Source organism: Stylophora pistillata, chromosome 2, assembly GCF_964205215.1.
Source record: "Stylophora pistillata chromosome 2, jaStyPist1.2, whole genome shotgun sequence".
In the NCBI taxonomy this organism is placed as follows: Eukaryota; Metazoa; Cnidaria; class Anthozoa; order Scleractinia; family Pocilloporidae; genus Stylophora; species Stylophora pistillata.
In genome coordinates this window covers 47,287,615-47,310,136 of record NC_142520.1, presented here as the reverse complement: position 1 = coordinate 47,310,136, position 22,522 = coordinate 47,287,615, and the positions used below count along the sequence as shown (strand labels likewise).

The following is a 22,522-nucleotide window of genomic DNA, read 5'->3' as shown; positions in this document are numbered from 1 at the left end:
TGTATGACACCTGTACTTACCTTTTAACTCATAATATAGTATACTAATGCAAAGCTTATAACTGCAGTAATATTGTGGTAGTAATGAAATCTCTGCTTACAATGTATAGTATTTACTTATGATTTACCACTAATACCCGCCAAGACTAACTAATGCTATATGCAGGTTGTGTAAATTGGCTTTTAATGTTCCATGAAATAATAATAAAACAGTAAACAGTAAACAGTAAACAGTAAACAGTAAACAGTAAACAGTAAACAGTGAACAGTAAACAGTAAACAGTACAGTGTGTAGTATTTACTTATTACGTATTTATTACTAGCTAATGCTATCATGCGGGTTGTATAAATTGGGTTTTAATGTTCCATGAGATAATAATAAAACAGTAAACAGGAAACTTTAAACAGTAAATAGTAAACAGTAAACAGTAAACTGTAGGGTTGCGAATTATTGACATTAATTTTGTGACAGGCTGTTCGCATGAATAAATATTTGATTGATCTACATTTAGTGGGTTTTGACTGTTTTTCAACTAGCGCGTGGAAGAAAATTTAGTGGTGAACAATAAAGGTAATAGAGTGCTTACATCTCGGAAATATCGGTCTGATAGTTGCCCCTAGGAAATTTGATGTTCTTAAAACTAGCATATTTGTCCTCGATGCTTCGCTTCTCGGGCCAATATATGTTTTACGAACATCAAATTTCCGCGGGGCAACTATTTGCCGATAGTTCCTAGTCAGAAACACTCTATTGTTGAAAGAGAACATGGAGTTAATGCTGTGGAGCTATCTGCCAGTTTATAACATGGCGGACCAAATCCCAAATTTTTCTCTTGGGTTTTTATTCGACCCAGATGTCCTTTACGACCTAAAAGACGAAGAGAAAACGAGCTATTAGCGTCGATCGGTTTAGAAGCTACTGTCAATAATAGTGCGACCTATCCGTTAGTTAGTTATGAAAACAATGAGCGAAGCGGCAACTCAACAAGTAAAGATTTGAAAACATGTCAAGTGCCGCAATTGACGACATATTACAAGAGCAAAAACAAAGAAAACCAAACAGTCCGCCAAATGAGCTATCCAAGTTTTCGAAGGTGAGTTTTTCTTGTTGCAAAAATGTAATAAATACAATATGAAAACCTCGAATAGAGTGGGCGTACATTCGCTTGATCTTCTCGCCAAAAAAGGTAATCAATGAAAGGGGATAATTTCAAAATTGGCTAGCACACACACGTTTCTAACCAACCACTACAACTTCCTCTCGCAAATAAACTCCAAAACACAGAACAAAATTTTTTTTTTCATCTGACACCCGTTTTTGTCGTTTTTTAATAGCTTGGTGCAGTGAAAAAAAAAGTGGCCAAGAACCTCCACGAAATGAACAACAAAGAGCTTGACCTAAATCTCCGCTAATTTTACACAGAAGCACGAACAAAAGATGGTACATTGCATTCAAAGTAATCCCTTCTCGGATTGCGAAGTACAATTGAAAGATACCTCAGCAATCCGCCATTTAATAGGGGATATCTCCATTTCAAAAGGCACAGATTTCCAAGGGAAGATGACAAAACGCGGAGCCCTACTCTATGGAGTACCCTATGGAGTACCTAAATTGAGTACCCTAAAAAATCATGTATTGGTCGAATAAAATACTTCATAAACATGGTAAATCGTATAGATGTACATGTTTTTAGTAAATACATTTTGAGCCTTCCCGCTCTCCGATTGTCACAGTTCCGTACATCCCAATTTTTTGGGGGGGATAGGGGGCTCTCAGTCTAACAGGTTCCTCCATTTTGGTTTTAGCGCTGTGTAATGAGTCCTTTGACCGGAAGATAAAAAAAAATCTCCATATCATGAACAAAACCCACTGTTTCGAGTTCTGCACGAGGTAAAATATTTAAACTTACTACATTTTCCAAATCAACTGCCCAGTTGGATTATTTGCTTACCCATCGGTGTTTCTATTTTTTGTTTCTTTGCATATCTCAATTTTATTACGCTACAAATAGAAGGGCGAAGAGAAGTGGAAGTTGAAACACACGAATTACTTTTTTTGAAGTACTAGCTTTTATCTTCATCGCTTCACACAATTAAGAAACCCATGAGGCCTTTTGTAAAGGGCTAACGCTCGAAACGTCAGCTTTTGTAATTGTTACCGTGGCCAATTTACCATTTCAACTTTGTTGATATAACCAAATTCTTTTGTCAATAGATTGAACGCCACACCTCTTACAGACGCCTTACCTGATAGGTATTTTCAAAGACGAAATACCCGCTGCCAAATGAAGGATGACCGTACTTTTGGCCTCTGGAAGATCCTAAATATAGATGGTACTGGGCCTATCAAAGAGAAATCATGTTCTTGGATTACATTTAAGGCTGGTTTTCACTTGCGACGGAGTCGTAGTCGGAGTCGTAATCAGAAGCGTGGAGCAATACGATCTAGTGAAAATCAAACCGACGCAGTCGGAAGCAGAACACCGATTCTGCCTACGACTCCGTCGCTTACGATCTAGTGAAAACTGCATTGTCGGAGTCGGAGGCGGAAGCGGAAGAATAAACCAATCACAATGCTCGACTCCATCTTTCCAAAATGCACAAATAGCCGTAACAAATTTAAACGTGTGAGCTTGACTGTAAAAGTACGAAATTAAAAGTTAAAATACTCGCAAAAGTGAATCTACCGAAAGTACAATTCACGATCACCAAGTCGTAGTTCGCTGACGAGGTTAGCATACTCTTCCTAATCTGCTCGACGTCGATAGATATGACGAACTCAAAATTTCTTTCTCTTTCGAGCTATATCATTCCTGTCGGAGGCAGCGTGGCCGAGTGGTCAGCGTGTCCGTCGCTCCCGGGTTCGAGTCCCGCCCTGACCACTACTTGAGTTTATTTCACGTTGGCTCCGAGGTCAAATCCTCGGCCATGCTTGTAAATAGCCAACTAGTTTGCCTCCGGCCAGTTGGGATTATTAACAATGTTATGTTCAATTTGAATTATTTGTTTTATAGCCCACAATGTAAACTACTGGGTTACGAGTAATTGTGTTAGCTATTAGAGTTAATTTTTTTTTTCATATCGTCTTTGCCTGCGCAAAATAACGATTAATGAGAGCCAAAGTTGCTCTTCGTCCACCATGTTGTCTTCGGCGCCAAATTTGTACTTTCGCGGGCCTGGAATTGAGCATTGTGATTGGTTTATTCTTCCGCTTCCGCTCTCGCTTCCGACTCCGACAATGCAGTTTTCACTAGATCGTAAGCGACGGAGTCATAAGCGGAATCGGAAGAAAATGGAAACGTTCTGATTCTTCTAGCTTCGATTCCGTCGAGCTTATGACTCCGCTTACGACTCGGTTTTTCGAATTTCACTTGGTCATAAGCGCTAAGTGCTCTTACGACTCCGACTCCGACTCCGTCACTAATGAAAACCAGCCTTTAAGCCCTCCGTTTGATGTGGCCAACAGTTTAATGTTAAATTCAAGAGGACGGTCAATTCGTGGACTATGTCGAACTGTGACATTCATAGAGCTGGCAAGCTCAAAATACATTAAGATATGTACAGCTAAACGATTTACCATGCTTATAAAGTACTTTATCTGGTCACTACATGAATTTAAGGGATACTCCATCCAAAGGGTGCTCCATGGAGTAGGGCTCCACGTTTTGTCATCTCTCGATTTCCAAGCGACAAACAGGCTCCTTCAGAGAAAACTAAACAAGCGCGACAACAAAGGAAACGCAAAACGCAAACCTTGAATTCTAGTAGCAGATCTCCAAAAGATGAAGTCGTCAAATAAAATCCGGAGAGACAATCTTTGGGATCTGTTACGGAATATCTGGCTTCATATAACCTTGTGCTGGTGTCATCGAGGACGCGAAGGTCTACGACAGTTGACGAAGCTAAATTTCAAGTTCTTGTTAGATGACAACGGACGAGAATACGTTTCAATGACCCATGACGGGGCAACTAATTAAGAACCATCCGGGGGGTAAAAATGCTCCCCCGCTGGTAATAAACCAATTTATGACCTTTAGTAAGTATTGCAAAATTGCAAAAAGGAAGGATGGAGCGTAGGACGGAAAACTCCGATTTCAGACTTGTAAATGCTGTCTGTACATGGCATTTCGTTTCTATAAGAACCTCACTGCCAGCAAATAACATATTAATTTTCCACTGACAAGTCGTTTTCAACACAGACTCATTCAACCACGGAAGTCAAGTTTTCGTTTTTGAGTGACATTTGATATAACATAGGATAATAATTTAAAGTATGGGGTGACATAAGTAGTTTTAAATTCCAGACTCAAATGAATAGATAAAATAAGTTATATTTAATAAAAACTGAAAAAAAATATTTATGGTTAAGAAAATTTAGCATAATTTGAATTTGCAAGTCAAATACGATAATGAAAATGATAAGCAGTTATGAAAAAAGAAAATAAACTAAAAAATGAAGAAAACCAAACAACGATTTAATTTCATTCTTTAAGATGAACGCGTGGCTTGAACGAATGGAACGAAATACGTGATAAAAATTTTGTCTTGTAGCTTTGTATTTATTTAAAACAACAATTAACAACAGCTGTAAAAGTCTTTACCCCTGCGTGGATGAATTCTCTTCTGCTTATGCGGATAAATGCGATCAGTTGCTAACAGAGTAAAGGGACAATCAACATTCAGGTACTTAAGATAAGAGCTTTGTTACTTTCAGTTATTTCCCTATGTATTAGTTCAATTCAATTCCCTCTGGCTCCCTATACTTGAGAAAAATTAGATTTGAAAGCAATAAGCATTCTTTTGGTCGATGACAAATAATCTTCTTTGTATGCACAGATGCGGATGCTTTTGATAAATTTATCACAATATTTATTCCGAGCTATTCTGTCTACCGCAATTATTCGGTATTTCAACTGCATGGTTTGCATTTTTTTCGTACTGTTTGTGACTCTCGTGTTATTCCTATGATGCATATTACGCGTTTTCTGTGAAACAGAGACACGGAATAACTGAAACATTAATACTTTCTTTCATCACTTTTTATTATTTCCCAGAATTAAATTTTTCCTCACCAAAGCCGGTATATTTTCAGCAATAGAAATAGTAAAAGTTAAGGATAATGATCGACATAGAAAAGGGTCTGAATTCTTCGACATATAAGAATGTGTGTTTTGTGATGATACTTTACAATAGAAATGCAAATTTTACCGAAAAGGAAACATGTTTCTTGTGCGTTTTTCCAAGTTTGACGTAAATTTGAAAGTCAAATGAAGAAAAATTAGACATGAAGTAGTCAGTTTGTAAATGATAAATCAATGATATTCACAGACTAACGGACATACAGTTATCAAAAATAAAAGTTTACCATTCGTTAAGAAATTGTAAAACATTAGACGAAAAAGAAATTAAAGTAGTCTATCCGTGGGAAAAAAAGAGATATCCTAAATCTGCTATTCTTTTCACCTGAATATATAGAAAGTGCATAATGCATACAAATTTAACAAATGGTGAACGCCATAGCGTGTACTAATGAGTTATGGATGCACGCGGGAGGTTGTTAAGCACGAAAGAAGCGTAAGAGTCACACGAGGCGATAGCCGAGTGCGACTCTAGCTTCTTGAGTGCTTAGCAAACCTCCCAAGTGCATCCATAACTCAATAGCGCACGCTATGGCGTTCACCATTTGTTTTATAACATAACATTGAGACATTGGAAGAACAGAAGTCATACATTCAGCTAAATCGCAAAAAAAAATGTTCGTGTAGTCTTATGTGACAAGAGAAAACAAGCGCGCGAAAATTCATTCATAACAACCGACTGCAAACCAGCAACTCGATAAAGTTTAATCACACTTCCTAAAATACCGACCAAAATCCTCTTTCTAAGCCCTGTATCCAACAACCGGTGAAAGAGTTCAGCGGAACTATGAACAAATTGGGGTGTTTACCTTTTGTTTTATTAACATAACATTGAAACATTGTAACAAGAGTTCCCTTTCATCTAACAAATCTTACGTGATGAGAAAAAACAAGCGCTTTGCTTTAGTTATGTTATAAATTATTTTCTTTTGCAATTTCTCTGATGATATACCATTTAACACTTATTGCAAAGCGCAATTTCTCCTTCTATCTTCAATATATGTTATAGAGACTAAAGCTGATTGGCTGTGAGAATAACGAGACTGGTTTGATTTTTCCACATCTAAGAATTATAAAATACTTTTAATAGTTTCTTGCGAGGTTCGCACCACAAATGATATAACAAGATGAATTATGTATTTAAAAATTAAAGGGAAGAGATCGAAACATCTGTCCTTTAAAGAGCAATGGTCGTTCTCTTGCCAATAAGAACAAGTACTGACGGTTTTGGAATTATCGATGAATTTTGAAATGGATGAATAATATGATTATTTTATTACGAGCTCTTTTTATCTAAAGGCGGCGAGCTTTCCTTCTTTTACTGCTAGATATCTACAATTTCAGTACAGATGTCGATCCTGTTTATATATGTATGCTCCGTGTTCTGCTTTAAAATAGCTTCTAAAAGATTTCCCCACAGCAAAGTATGTTTAGTCAACCTGATTCCTTTCAGTTTTTGACCAAAGCACAATGTATCTGTGAATTATGCTCTAAATGTGCATGTCACACCTAGCTGTCAAAACAAGGACGACACAAAATGAGTGAAACTTGAATAAATTCATGATAAAAATTTATTTAATTTATGGAAATCTCATTTCCCCCCACCAACATCGCTACATTGTCAAAAACAGTAATGTTGAGAAGTTTGGAAAACGATCAACCTGATCGAATAAAAAGGTCAAATAATACTCACGTCAGAGAACAAAACAAGAAGCAGGCAGCTTGTAAGAGATAACTTCAAAATATCAGCCGAGTGGTGAATAAAAGGATAACTAATCCAAAACGCACGGATTTCAATTTATATGTTTCACAATTCTAAAGATGTCATTAATTTTTGTTTGCTTGAGAGGTTAGAAAACACTACAAGGGAAATGAGAGGCAGTTGGTTGATAGGAAAGAAAATTCATACCATGTTGTCCATTCTTTTTACTTCATATCAAAAATACACAATACGAATATAACATTTTAATTTGCGCAACAATGAGGATTTTGCTCAGCGTTTCAAAAGATATGAAGGAACAATATTATATTTGGTAAGAGGATGTAAAGCACCAAACATAGTATAGAATGCTGAGAGATTGCTTTGGGGCGCCAACCCAGTCAATATTCCCTCTGTATTTCTGTGAACAAATTTACTTTTGTCATGGTCAACTCGACTTTGTATATGGTCAACTTGACTTAGTGACCTCCACAGTGCATTGTGTTAAGACTCTAACGAAATGACCGACAATAACGAAGACTTGCAGCACATCTCCTCGGCGTGTGTCAAAGCTAAGCAGGCTGTCGAAGCCATCGGCAATCTACAGAATAATGACATTCGAAATGTGGCAGCGTTCACGGCTACCAACACTGCTTCGACTTCCTCTGTTCCATCATCAAGCCCTTCGAATGCAATAGAGCTCTTACGTCGATTTCCAACTTACAGCGCACGTGGGGTCACCGCAACTAGAAAACGAACTTCAACGAGTGCTTTTACGAGTTCCAAGTCACGAGGAAACAAGACTGGGCGTCCCCGACAATTTTCCACGAAGACTTGGTAATAATTCCAAACCCTAATACAAACCAAGTACCAAGTCACGTCAACAAAATGAAGCTCGAAGAGAGGGGCTTGATTATCGACCAGTTTCCTTTTAATAAAGAATGGTCTTACCTAGACTTGAAAAGAAATATTGAAAGTCAAATTTCAAGGGAGGATATTATGTTTGAATACCTCAACGTAATTTTTTGGTTTTTCTCCTGCTCGTCGAGATACAGAAATAATAGTGAAAGTATATTAATTAAGGAAGTAAATTAAGTTGTAAGGCAAAATTACAAGAAGAACTCCAAGATGAGGTCTAGTTTTAAGTGGCTAACTCAGTCGTGCATTCTTTGAAAGGTGTTGATGAGAACTTGCTTCATTCTTTTGATTGTAACTGTATTTTTTTATGGGATTGTTATGGAACTCTAGTGATGCCAAAAATAGCAAGGGGAGTTAGAATGGATGGCGAGAGAATAATAAAACTCTCAAGTCAAGGGAGTGTGTAAATCAGATTTCTGCAGCCCTTAGAAGAGGTAGCTAGGGATGAAGATGATGAATAGCTTACGATACCATCCTTTACTCAATTCATTGGTGAGCTCTAAGAAAACCTTGTTGATACAAGTTCCTCGTCATTGCAGCATCAAAACATTGAGGATGTATCCACAGACCCAGGGGAACTACTTATGACTGAAGACCCAATGCCTTACACGCCAGAAATGGAGAACAATGAGTCAGTTAACAATTATGAAGCTGTAGTTGATGTTAAAGAAATATTTCCCCCAAATTCACAATCAAATAATGGTGAAATGCCAACTAAAGTCATAAGAGTTGACAGGTCAAATGTAAGAGCTGATATGCTTGACATCTTTTCAGATCCTTTCATTTTTAAGTCCAATTTAAATGCTATCATAATAAATAAGCTTGGCCACGAAGAGGCTGAACAGGGAAATGGGGTCCTAAGGGAAGTTTTCGCCTTCTTTTGAAAAGAATTCTACGAGTCCCACATGTTGGGGGAGACTGGAAGAGTCCGTTGTATTAGGCATGATTTTGACCGTAATAAGTGGGAAGCAGTGGGAAGGATACTTGTAAAGGGATATACTGAGAGTCAGTATTTTCTCGATAAATTAAGCAAAGCCAATTTACTAATTTACTCCATTTTCACTGCATTATTTGCGGTGGGGAAGGACTAGAAAGGAACATAAGAACCATTCAACCATACAACCAGTCTTTCTTGCTCTGTATTTTTGGGGCCGGGAGGGGAGCATTTCCCCTGAAATGTTGCAAGATTCCTTCAAACATTATGTTTCTCCTTCTGAAATTAGTCTTATAGAAGGCTACTCGGCCAATAGTATTGCATGTGAAAGTGATGAGATGCTTGACTTTTTGTCAGCATTTGACTGTAAGAGAAAAGTGACACACAGTAACATTGTAGAAATTGTGAGAGAGGTTGCTCATAAGGAAATAGTGCAAAAACCCAAATACGTAAGTGATTGTTGGCAACCAATTCTTGGCCACCTCAAGATTTATTTCTCAGATGTGAAATCTTTACATCAGTTATATTCCTCAGTTATTCCAAGTAATGTGAAAGTTATCTCATCACTGTCACATGCAATACTATTGGCCAAGCAGCCTTCTATAAGACTAATTTCAGAAGGAGAAACATAATGTTTGGAAGTTATTGGCCTACTTGAAGCCAGTCTGGCTACAGCAGCTCCGACAGAAACACTGTCCCACCTCAAGATATTATCAGAAGACTTGACCAAGCTAAGCTTACCTCATTTTTGAGGTTTACAACTGCATCTGATGTTCTTGTCACTGACAGGTTGACAATATCATTCATCCAGAGCGAAGGTCTACAGGGAAGGCCTATTGCCCACGCCTGTAGCTGCACTTTAGAGGTGCCCAGCACATATCCTAGCTTTTGTGAGCTCAGAGAAGAATTCATGGCCATTCTGAATTCAGATAGTTGGGAGATGAACATAGTGTGAGCAAATAGCATAAATGTGTACCAAAAAGTGGTCTCACCATGTATGGCTTGCTCAACCTCATTTGTTTTCAGATTGTTCAGTTTCGATGTAGTTTTATGTTGAGTTGAGTCTTTACAAGATCGGTTTGCTTACTTACAGCACACTCATTTCATCGTTTTATCAAGACTTCTTAGCATTAATTTTGTAAAAATAAGACATTGATGGAAATTATGTTAGGGTTCTTTTGTTGGGTTTAAAACATTATGTTATATTGTTAGATTTATCAAACATACAATGAGTTCCATAAGCATTTAAAGTTCTCTTTCAAAAACTTAAAGGGCAATGAAAAGCATTGTGTTTTGTTCATCTTGCAGCTTGTAATAGGGATTTCTTATACAAAATACAAGTTTGCAACTACTGTCAGTTCAGTTGATATATATCCTGTGAAAGCAAAGAGTACAGAATTCAATCTAAGTAATACTATTTATTACACGACTCGGGCAGTCAGAGGACCAATGACTAAAATCAACCAATCAAAATGCTCTATTGCCGGTCCAATATTCTCTAAGTACTGGACCGGGCACTGTCCCGAATGGTCCCGAATGATACCGGTCTTGTGTCCCTTTGAACTTCAGTCGTATAATAAATCTCTTATTAACCAAGCTTGCTCGGGACTGTACTGAAAGAGTATCGGCCCTCGGTCTTTTTTGTACGGACCTCGCTGCGCTCGGTCCGTACTGTCAAACTGTCAAGACCTCGGGCCGATATTCTCCCAGTACGGCCCTCGCGCTTGGTTAATAAGATATATGTATTTTCACCACTTCTGTCATTTTCTTGTAAGGGGTTGCAATGATTTTCTAGGAATGCTACCTGTTGACCAGAAAGTAGGACTACTACCTGTTAATTCTCTTCTTCCAAGGGGACAGGGGCGGAGGGATCAAATCCGTAGTCATGCATACTACAAGCATTAAACACGCTTTCAAGTGCAGCATATTCAGAGTGTTCATTTTCAAGCATTCCAGCTGTCTATAATTGAATAGGAGAAAGATTTCCTTCTGAAGATAGTGGATGATTTTCCCACTGACCCTTGAATTCTTGTAAACACTTATTGATTCTGGGAATGTATGTATAATGCAATGCAAATAAATGCAACTCATTTACTGGATCCAGTGGCTCATTATCCTCCAAACGAGAAAATTTTCTTGCACAAAAGCAAAGTACTCCTGAGTAAATGTCTCTGTGCGACCTCTCTACACGACAGTTGTGTACAGAGGTCCCAGTTATAATGCCACCTCCGTCAACACCTCTCTGCTCTAGCATGAACTCTGCCACTTTGAAATTTTCCATACCATAATCACTTCTCACTCTAGAAGGCAATCCATAACGATTGACACCTCCAATAAATTGTTCCAGGACTGTATCAGCTTTATTGTTATTGCAGCAGTGGGCATAAAATATAATTCGAGAATACCCATGAACGCACACGTGAGTTATTAACCTCCATCGTATGAGTTTGTGATTGCTCTCAATGTGCCACAGAGCACTTGGCGTAGGAACATTGTATTTTCTTCTGTAAATTGCAGATCGCCACCGTAGAACTGCCCCAAAAGGATCGAGAGTTTAAAGACAATTTCTCGCACGCTATCGTGGAATATTTAGCCCTCTACTTCTCTGTGCACCAACCAGTAGAGCTTGTCCAATATTTGGAGTTAGTTCTTGAATTTCCTTCTCTATGTTTTCCAAATCAGAATCTGATATCTGAGTCTTATTTGACTCTTCTTGTTCAGTCATGCCATACATTAATCTCCTCCACCAGAGGGTACTGTCGCTCACCCCAAGTAAATCAGATATCTTTTTTGCAAGAAAAATGCGTCTTTCTTAAACAGCGTATCTGTTCTTCCCCAATGACACTAGGTGAGAGCCCAGGACCGTTCCTTCATGAATCAGGTGAGCTACTATAAGCCCTTTCAATGTGAAAATCTAACATCCCATTTCTGTATTGCTGCAGCTGATCAATCAAGTTCCTAACCTTAACAAGACACAAGTTTTGGATTGATGCCACGTCAATGAAATCTTCGTTTTTCCCAATGTCTGATGTGAGTAACTGGATGGTCTCTGCAGCAGTTCTCAATCGATCAGCTGCCTGGTCAAGATCCTCAAAAGACAAGTTATTGCATCTTTCTGCTTCTTTATATGAGGATATTGTGGACAGCAGTAGCTTTAAATTGTCAAAAAATAGAGATAATCCGTGCTCGTTGCGTTGTCTAGAGGGGTTTTGAGCCATTCTTTCCTCAAGGCCAAAGAGTGAAGCATTGGCAGCCATCTTTGTTAGTGATTGGGCGCATTGCATTCTGGAACGACTCGAAAGATTACCACTTGACCATGTAAAAAGTCGAGTTGACCATAAAGGGAGTAAAAAGTTCACCATATAAAAAGTCGAGTTGACCATAGAAAAAGTCAGAAGTTGAGCATGTAAAAAGTCAAGTTGACCATATAAAAAGTCGAGTTGACCATACAAAAAGTCGAGTTGACAATGTCAAAAGTAAACTGGGTCACACAAATAGAGAGGGAATATTGACTGGGTTGGAGCCCATAGCTTTGTGCAAGCCTTGCTTTTGCCCGCTGTGAAGAATATAATATACTTATGGAAATTTATCTCAATGCATTGTGAGTCAGAAAAAAAAATGTACATATATATATATATATATATATATATATATATATATATATATATATATATATATATAACTAACTGCAGACAGTACTGTTTCGGCCTTCTGGGCCTCATCAGTGCAGTGCTAATGCTAGGATGGGGGAGAACCGAGACGGTCACCCCAAACGACCCAACCTTTGTGGTATCGTCTAAGCCATGCCAGAGTGCTCAAACTAGAGTAAACCAGTGAGCATGCGCAATTGCAACGACAATGACTCATCCTAGATAGAGTGCTCAATTTGGACATGAAAGCAAAGCTTTGTATGTATATATATATCGGTCGCCATGAATTAAAAATTAGTTTTCTGTTCATTTCGTAACGAAGCTCAACGATCAAATTAAAATTCTTGTTTCTTATTTCAGTACGTTTCAGCGAGAATTAAGAGACCGATCCCATTGTGTGTACATTTTGATGGCTGCATAGTTTAAACCTGATAAAATCAACTCATCGACATACTCTAACTGGCTTCCAATCTTTTTCCGTGATACTTTTGCCAAGGAAGGAGAAAATAATAATTATCCGCTTTACAAAGAGTTTGTACGTATATTTGAGGTAATATAGGGAAAAAATACAAGAAGTTTGACGAGAAAACGAATAGGAACTCGCTACTGCCACCACTCTTTTGACTAAAATGAAAAGGAAACGATTTTTCTTGGAAAATTAAAAAAAGCTACCTACATCCAAGTAGGTGTAAGTTTGATTAAAGTTGTGAAGGTGACTACAAGCATTCAAATTATCTCACAGATAATATATCTAAGGAAGTCATCTGTGAGATAATTTGAATGCTTGTAGTCACCTTCACAATTTTAATCAAGATAAATATATAAAAATATAAATATAAATATATAAATATATATGTATATTTATATTTATATTATGAGAAAAAAAACAAGTACACTACAGTTCATCCCTAAAAACGAGATTCACCATTCATGAACTATCTAGAATAAATTAATAACAGAATAACCAGAAATTTTCGACCAATCCAGAAAAAGAAGTTCTGATCTTTTTACTTTTGTTGCTGTTGTTATTGACGACAATCCGTCGGTTTTTGAAGCTCACCCGGAAAAATCCTAAACATATTGATGTTACTTATTTAGCAGATACAGTGAAATACATTGTGGTGGTATCTTCAATGGCCAAATGGAGTTTTATCCTCGTTTTCTGTAAGCTCTTCAACTATTCTCAAATGTTGCCGACAATTTTAGCTTCGATAAATATTTTTTTGTCTGATGAGGAGGGTTAAGAGGGACCGGGGATTTGTTGGGAGAAAAAGAAGGATATGGAGGTTATGAGTGTGAAAATTCGTCGAAGGAGGTGACTGAAATAGGGAAGTCAGATTTTGCGAATTTGCGAAGAACGGCACAAGAAGGCGAAAGGAAAATAGTGAAAGGTGGAACGGAGGGATGAAATCTGGAAAGAAGAGCGAAGTTATGAAGATAAGGCTTATCTCCATAGCTTCGCTCTTCTCTCCAGATTAATATACTTTAAAGCCAGGGATGAACCACTTTTCTATATCCTTTAAAAAACGTTACACGCGAGGAAACTACATTCTCAGCTTAAGTTTTAATCGATGGCAAGTTTTCAGATTATAATAGGAATGGCTACCTGATCCTGATCTGCTCCAGCCCTGACCAAAGACCGATTACTCTTATGTTCTTCACCTAGATATTTTTACAGAGCTCCTGATTTTTTTATCTTTAATCTTTACTGTGAAAGGAAAACCTTACCTCTAGGATAGCCTCCGTGAAAGGGTATTTGAATGTGTTTAAATCTTCTATTTTAGTGATTTTTTTTTATTGTCAAGATTTTTGTTTAAGTTCGAGCAGAGAGCGATTCATAGGGACTACCTCTCCCTTTTTTCTCAAGAGTATAAATGTGGGGCTTTATATTATCACATGAGATGTGCCAGTAGTCTAATACCTAAGCAAAGAAGTATTTTTTCATCCAGACCCTTTCACATTTCGTTTTTAATATCTTATAATCAATTGTTTTTTTATTGCAACCGCAGTAATTGACTTGTTGCTATCATTGCAGGTTTGTTGGAGTATTCCAAGCAAACACAAGAATGGGAAGAAGTCCAAGTTTCTGATGGAGAACAAGTTCTCTCAGTGCCACAGGGACAATACGTAAAATTAAACTTTACCATGCGTAGCCATTATCCACTTCCATGTGTTTGGAAAGAATATCTTGAGATCCGTGATGGCAATAATCAGTCAGCCAATGTTCTTGGTGTATTCTGTGGAGAATACAAAACTGGCCTAGTGCGATCTAGTGGACGATACATGTCGTTGAGATTTTTTCCCCATAAGCTTTATAATTTTACCGCATATTACACTAGCAGATACTTCAATGAAACAGGTAATCATTTCTAAGTACAATGGCTCAAAATTGGAGATAAAACGGATAGCCAAATAGGCAGTGACAGAGCGAGACGGAGGAGATAATTAGAGGACCTATGTTACCTTGGCCAGAGCAATAAATTTCAGGACGATTATAGTTATTATCATAGATGCATGTTCATTTTTTCACTCCTCAGATACTGTGTCTACGGTTTGAAGGTTCTGTATGCCATAATCATTCCAACAATTCTTTACCTTTTCTAGTCCTACCAACCATGAACCAGGTACTGAGGACGCAGTTTGTATTTCTGAACAAAACCTCTAGCCTATGGTGCCCTGTGAAAGGTGCGCCGGCTCCATACATTATCTGGAGAAAAAAAGGTGTCGCTGTTCAAAATAGCACCAGCATAAGATTTCAGCTCAAAATAACATCAGATAACAACGTGAATTACACCTGCGAAGTTCGAAGTGGTGAAGAGATGTTAAGAAAAGAGATCAGCCTCAGTACTAAAGGTGAGGTCTCTTTAATCGCTGTTTAATAGAACTGTGGAGTCCAGCGCTTTTTATAATCCGACTGCCTAAACCGCCCAATAAATGGTCAAACTACATTGGTTGTTGAATTTTATCGAGCCTTTTCGCTTTGACTCAGTTTTTGAACCATCCTTGTTCTTTTTTGGGGTAATCCTACGCCGTAACTCAGAAGTGTACGACTAATTTTGGTAGTTGTGACTTTACCATGATGTCTTGTTTGAACAGAATATTCTTCATCACCCGAGCAAGTAACTACACCCTTCAAATATGAGGCCTTTCATGGTAATTAATTTCAGCGGTAATCTAACCATATGTATTTAATTAGAGTGCCCAGACCCGTGCGAATGTGAGGTCTTTCAAGAAACTATCATCTTTGGGAGCTGCGGTGGGAAAAAACTCTCCTCAGTTCCGTGGAATTTTCCACCAGCAGTAGAAAATTTGTGAGTAAAACTAAAAGGAAACAGTTACACTTCAATAAAAGATTGTGTAGATCGCTACGCGTTATTATTTCTTTATTGTTTTTTGTGTAGTAGTGCTAGTTGTGGTAGAGTTTTGAGTGCGCTTTCTTTGTGTCATTACGTAACGTTACGTAACGTAGCATGTATTTACACCGTATTGCTCATTATATTTTGTGCAGTTTTTCCCAATGTAATTTTGCTCGGTGCAGTGTAGCTTTGTATATTTTGGCTTTCGCCTCGTGCAGCTCGTTCGCCAATAGGCAGGATTAGCAACATCGCAACAAATGTAAGTTTTGTATCGTGTAGTTTTCATCGTTCTTTTCATTATAGCTTTCCTTGTGTATTTAGTTTAGTTTATATTGTAATAGGTTTTCGTTCGCTCTTTAATTTGCAGTTTTAACCGTGTTGTTTCGCCGATTTAAAAATTATGCTAGCTAGAAATAATCGCCCGTGGCAGTAATATCGTTAGAAATTTATTCGGCAAATGTATTCAATTCACTATGTCAGTACTTGATGAAGACGCGCTGTACAGCAAGCTTCTTCGCCCTAATAATTCAAGATCAGGCCTTCTCTCGACAGTGACCGTCAAGAAAAGTGAAGTCGAGGCCCTGTTGTCAGATGTGCAGAACATTGACTGCGTGAAGGGTAAATTTACGGAGTTTATAGTCGCTTTCGAGAAATTTAAAGAGGCACACATTCTGTACATGTCATCCATTCATGATGAGACTTGCATCGCCAGATGTCGGGAATCCTTAGATCACGAAGCTGTGATAAAGGATGACTTTGTTCAGAGAGTTCAGGAATGGACCGCTAGAGCTGAAGAGGTGCTTCAGTTGAATGTTCAAGTTAACCCAGAGGATTCAGTTAGTGAGGTTGGTTCTCGGTCAGCTTTTGAGTCACCAGAAGTATCTCGGGGTTTTAGTCGTAGCGGTTCACGCAGAGGCAGTGTTTTGCATAGGATCGGTGCCTCATCTCTATCAACGGCGAAAGCAAGGGAGGCCACTCGCGTCGCAGAGTTAAGAGGGGAAGCAGCAGCCTTCAGCAAACGCCAGTCCTTCGAAGAACAGAAGTTTCGTCTTCAGCAAGAGAAAAGGCGTTAACTTTGAAAACGGAGATTGCCATGTCGCAGGCCAGAGAACAGGCCTTAGCAACCGTAATAGACCCGAAGTCGTGGGTGGTTCGTTGTAGTCTGACCCGAGTTTAGCTGATGCAGATCAGGTTAACGTAAACCTAAATCCACAGTCAGGTGCAGTAGAGTCTAGGCGGACGGTAGTTGCTCTATCATGTCCGAAGTCCACGCGCGCGGGGTTCCGTCACTATCAGTCCCGCAAGCTCATTAAACCTTGAGCCCGGAGGCATCGGAGTGGCAACAGCGCCCGCAAGCCGTTACTACTAAGAGTCCCCGTTCTGATTGAAATCGCTCTAATGAATCCTCATCAAGCGAAAGAGCGTTCAATGAGATGTTGGAGCTACACCAGCACCGGAATGTACTGCAGCAACAACAAAAAAAGGTCATGGAGATGCTGGTGACACAACAGAGGAAAAGTTCACTTCCCCATCCCAAAGTACCTATGTTTGACGGCGAACCGATGGGGTACAGTCTCTTCATTACAGCTTTCGAAAACATCATTGAGTCCAAGACATCGAGTAGCAGTGAGAGGCTCTACTACCTAGAACAGTTTACCAGTGCAGACGTTAAGGAGCTTTTTAAATCTATCCAGTACCTGTCTCCTGATAACGGAAACCTCAAAGCTCGTCGGCTGAAGAAAAAATTTGGAGACCATTTTCGCATCGTGGCTGCGTATGAAAACATAGCTTTAAGTTGGCCTGAAGTAAAGGCGAAGGATGGGCCGGACTGAATAGATTCTATCTTTTCCTTACGAGATGTAAGAACGCCATGGAGGGGAGCGTGCACCTGTCTAGGCTCGAACAGCCAGACGTCATTAGAAGGCTGGTCCTAAAGCCGCCTTTCAGTGTGAGAATAGGATGGTGCCGTGCAGTCGATGCCATAATGGAGGAAGAGGGTAGATCGGTTAAGTTCCGAGATTTTGTCCGTGGATAAAGAAGCTAGAATCAACACTAATCCTGTCTTTGGAAGGATCGTCGAGGACTCGAAGCCGAATTTAGATGGGCGTGACGGTCGTTCACAGAGAGGATCTGCAACGAAAAGGCCAGGAGAGCTTAGTTTCGCGGCACAAGTACACAGAGGTCAGAATGCACCTGCCAACACTACCACCCCTCGTGATTCACATCGTATAGTGGGAGAACCATCGTGCTTGTATTGCAACGCAGCTCACACATTGGAGAATTGTAGTTCTCTAGGAGGCCGTCCATACGCAGACAGAATAGAATTTCTAAAGTCAAAGAAACTCTGCTTTGGTTGTCTGTGCAATGATCACACAGCAGAGAATTGCCCAGCAAAGAAAACTTGCACTTTCCCCAACTGCGTTAGGAGACATCCCTTGGTTCTGCACACAAACTCTGTGGCTAGAAGTCAGCAAGTTGGCGGCCCATTTACTAGCACGAGGTCGACTTGCGAGGGAGTAAAGTGCGTTCAAAACGCATTGGGAAACCCAGATGGGAAAACCCACGCTGATGCAAGCTTTTCGAGGACAGCTATGGCTGTTGGTTCAGTGAAAGTCTGGCTTAAAGGAAGGGAAACCCCAGTAGGCACATATGCCTTTTAAGACAGTCGTAGTTCCTGAACATTAACGTTTTGCACGGAAGCCTTGATGAGACAGCTAGGAACGAACAGTACAAAAACCACAATCTCCTTAACTACCTTGGAAAAGAAGGACAGTCTTGTGGATAATTTTGTCGTTACTGGTCTCACCATTTCTGATTTGGACGAAAACGTTTTTGTTGATCTTCCAACAATTTTCACAATGCCCAGCATACCAGTGTCGAGTAAAAACATATCCACTCAAAACAGCGAGAACAAATGGCCAGACTTTAGCGGATTGCACCTGCACATAGTCGATGTAGATGTTGGTCTATTTTTAGCATGTGATGTTCCTGAAGTCCTTGATCCCTTGGATATAAAACATAGTCAGGGGGTGGACTTTACGCTTTGAGTACGAGGGTTGGATGGGCAGTTACTGGCCCTTGACTCCACATCGCCTTGGCGTCCGGGCGTCAAGCTTTCTTATCAAAGTCGACACCGAACTACAACAGCTGGTAAAAGATTTCTACAATAGCGACTTCGATAAGTTAATTGCTGATAAGTAGACGGAGCTATCTTAGGAAGAACACCGTTTATGGAAAAAATGAAGGAATCCTCAAATTTGAAGAATGGTTTTCCCAGATCGCCTTGCACCTCAAAGATTGGCAAAGTCCAGTTCCATACAACCGTGTCCAGACAGAACAGCGTATCAGGGCGGTAAAGAGGAAGTTAGAGAAGAACCCAACGTTTCATGATGACTAGAAGACCTTCATACATGATATTGTCGCCAAAGGATATGCTCAAGGAGTACCTGGTCACCAAAGGGAGACAGGCTAAAAAGGCAAGACATGGTTCATCCCCCACCATGGAATTTACCACCCACATAAGCCCGGGAAAACTCGTGTGGTTTTTGATTGCTCGGCAAAGCACCAAGGAAATTCTCTCAATGAACAGCTGATGAAAGGTCCAGATCTTACTAACTCACCGTTGGGCGTCCTTATTAGGTTCCGACAGCGTATCGCTTTTATGGCAGACATTGAAGCCATGTTTCACCAGGTGAAAGTTCCCGATTGCGACCGTTCATTTCTTCGTTTTCTGTGGTGGCCAGACGGCGACCTATCACGTGCTTTGGCGGAATATCAGATGATCGTTCATCTTTTTGGTGCTGTGTCGTCGCCAGTCTGCGCCAAATTCGCGCTCCGGAAGACGGCGGATTATAATGAGCAACACTTCTCCTGTAACGTGATAAATACCGTCAGACGCAACTTTTACGTAAACGACTGTTTAAAATTCCTTCCGTCAGTGACAGTTGCTATCGCCCACGTTTATGAATTGTGCAGCTTGCTGCCGCGTGGTTTTCGATTGAAAAAGTGGGTTGGCAGCAGCCGAGATGTTCTGGAAAGTATCCCCATGCAGGAGCGCGGCCAAGAAATCAAGAAGCTAGAACTTCGAAAGGATGAGTTGCTAAATGAGCGCGCGCTTGGTTTTCAGTGGAGGATAGAAAATGGCACGTTTGGCTGCAATGTTAACCTTGAGCACAAACCCCCCACTCGGAGAGGCGTATTGTCTGTCGTTGGTTCAGTCTTCGATCCGTTTGGTTTTCTTGGACCTTTCGTACTGATTGGCAAGGAGATTTTGCAAGATTTATGCCGAATAAAATTAGGCTGGGATGACAAAGTGCCAACAGAGTATCGCGAGCAGTGGCAAAGATGGCTTTCAGATGTCCTTAAACTGTCGCATTTTGTGATCGTTGCCTCAAACCAGCCGACTTTACGGAGATTGTGTCCAGTCAGATTTACCCCTTCTCCGACGCCTCCGAAATTGGCTGCGGATCAGTGTCATATCTACGACTGGAGCCACTTAAGCAAGTCACGGTTCCTCGCTTAGAGCTGTCGGTCGCGACAATTTCTGTACGGTTAGACAAAGTTTTGAAGACAAAGATCGACTTGCCATTAACTGACGACCCAACCTTCTGGACAGACACTACGTCTGTGTCACTATATTAAGAACGAGAACAAAAGGTTCCACACCTTCGTGGTTAATCGTGTAGCCATCATTCGAGACGGGTCACGCCTGGACCAGTGGAGACATGTAAGCCGTCAGCAAAACCCAAGCGACGACCTTTCTAGAGGATTTTCAGCGGAAGCTCTTCTTAATTCTGAGCATTGGATAAAGGGACCAGATATTCTATGGATGCCAAGAGAGCTCTGGCCTTCAGACCCTGAGACCATGGGTAGCCTTTCGGATTTAGATCTAGAAGTAAAGTTAAGTGTGAAGGTTAAAGCGACACTAGTGGCTCAGCCCTTCAGCCCTTAGGTAGAGTATTTCCGGACAACTTTCTCCTGGTATCACCTGGAGAAATCTATCGCTTGGTTTCTGTGCTATCTCAAAAGTAAGCTGTTGGCTAGTAAAGGCGAAAAGTTAACGAATCCTACTTCGACCCCGTCAAAAAGGCAAGTTACCGTCGAAGAAATGGAGAAGGTAGAACTGGAGATTCTCAAGTGTGTTCAGCAACATCACTTTATTGAAGAGATAAGCTCACTCACCAAATCTGCGAATGAAGGTTTACCGCACGTCAAGAACAACAGCAACCTTCGCAGATTAGACCCAGTTTTGATCGATAGCCTACTGCGCATTGGTGGGAGACTATACCTAGCCTCAATACTATTGATGCCAAGCACCAGATCATTCTACCAAAGAACGATCATGAATCCTACCTGATAGTGAAGCACTATCATCATATCTCCGGGCACTCCGGAAAAGAACACGTAATTGGCCTACTACGTGAACGATTCTGTATTGTCAAAGTAGGATCCACTGTCAAAACGGTGTTGTCAAGGTGTGTAAGTTGCCGGAGGCGCCAGGGCTGTGAATGTGAGCAGAGGATGGCCGATCTTCCAGAGGACCGTCTCACCATGGGCCAGTCACCTTTTACATCTGTAGGTGTCGATTACTTTGGCCCTTTTCAAGTACGGCGCGGACGAAGCCTGGCTAAGAGATATTAGGTCAGTTTCACTTGTCTCTCGATTCGAGTTGCGCATATTGAAGTCACGCACAGCCTGGATATGGATTCCTTTTTGCTAGCCCTAAGACAGTTTACAGCAAGGAGAGGTCAGGTCCGGAAGATCCGTTCAGACAACGGAACGAACTTCACCAGTGGTGAGAGAGAGCTCCGCGAATATGTCAAGGCTTGCAACCAGGAAGACATCCATTAGCATTTGTTGCAGAGGAATATTGAGTTGTCTTTCAACCCCCCTCATGGCTCACATCTGGGCGGTGTATGGGAGCGTTGCATTCGCACCACGCGAGAAATTTTTGCAAGCTTTCCTCCGAGAGCAAATCACCGACAATGAGATTCTCGCGACCTTGCGAGATTGAAAGCATTATGAATAGTCGTCCAATTACAACCCTTTCCAGTGACCCGCAGGACGAGCAACCCTTAACACCCAACCATTTGTTCCTGCTGCTCTCCAAACTGTGTCTCAAAATTGAACGTCAGGATTCTGAAGAAACTGAACATTAAGTTTGTAGTAGTAGTATCTCCAGACAGTGGCCAGATCAAACAGAACAGTGTTATGCTTGTTTCCGAATAATTCACGATAAAAGAACGCATTCGCAGTATTGTATTTGTAAGTGTTTCACTCGTGGCTCAACAATTAGGGGCTGGTGTAGATCGCTACGCATTATTTTTTGTTTTATCGTTTCTTGTGCAGTAGTGCTACTTGCAATAAAGTTTTTTGTGCGCTCTCTTTGAGTCATTACGTAACGTTACGTAACGTAGCTTGTATTTAAACCTTATTATTCATCGGAGTTTGTGCAGTTTTTCCCAGTGTAGTTTTTCTCGGTGCAGTGTAATTTCGTATAATTAGGCTTTCGCTCCGTGCAGCTGGTTCGCCACCAGGCAGGATTAGCAACATCTCAACAAATGCAAGTTTTGTATTATGTATTTTTCATCGTTGTTTTCGTTGTAGCTCTCCTTGTGTATTTAGTTTAGTTTATATTGTAAAAAGTTTTCGATCAATGTTTTATTTGCATTTTTAACCATATTGTTTCGCCGTTTCGTGTCGTTTCGCCGTGCTAAAAAGTATGCTTGTTAGAATTAGTCGCCCGTAGCAGTAATGGATTTATCTCAAGGAATGCCTCCCCAAAAGGCTCTATACTCAAAGGCATCCTTTATAATTCAAGAGAGATTG

At 40.2% G+C, this 22,522-nt stretch overlaps 1 protein-coding gene and 1 pseudogene across 1 annotated transcript; both read left to right on the top strand.

Moving 5' to 3' along the window:
• The first annotated feature begins 7,356 nt into the window (after positions 1-7,356).
• Positions 7,357-9,643, top strand: LOC148739939 (uncharacterized; annotated as a pseudogene).
• A 2,639-nt stretch (positions 9,644-12,282) lies between these two features.
• LOC148739938 (uncharacterized) lies at positions 12,283-15,653 on the top strand. The gene is made up of 4 exons (XM_088749610.1): positions 12,283-12,289; positions 14,374-14,697; positions 14,943-15,191; positions 15,535-15,653. The coding sequence occupies exons 1-4, from the start codon at positions 12,283-12,285 to the stop codon at positions 15,651-15,653; spliced, it is 699 nt and encodes a 232-aa protein (XP_088605736.1).
• Positions 15,654-22,522: the final 6,869 nt, after the last annotated feature.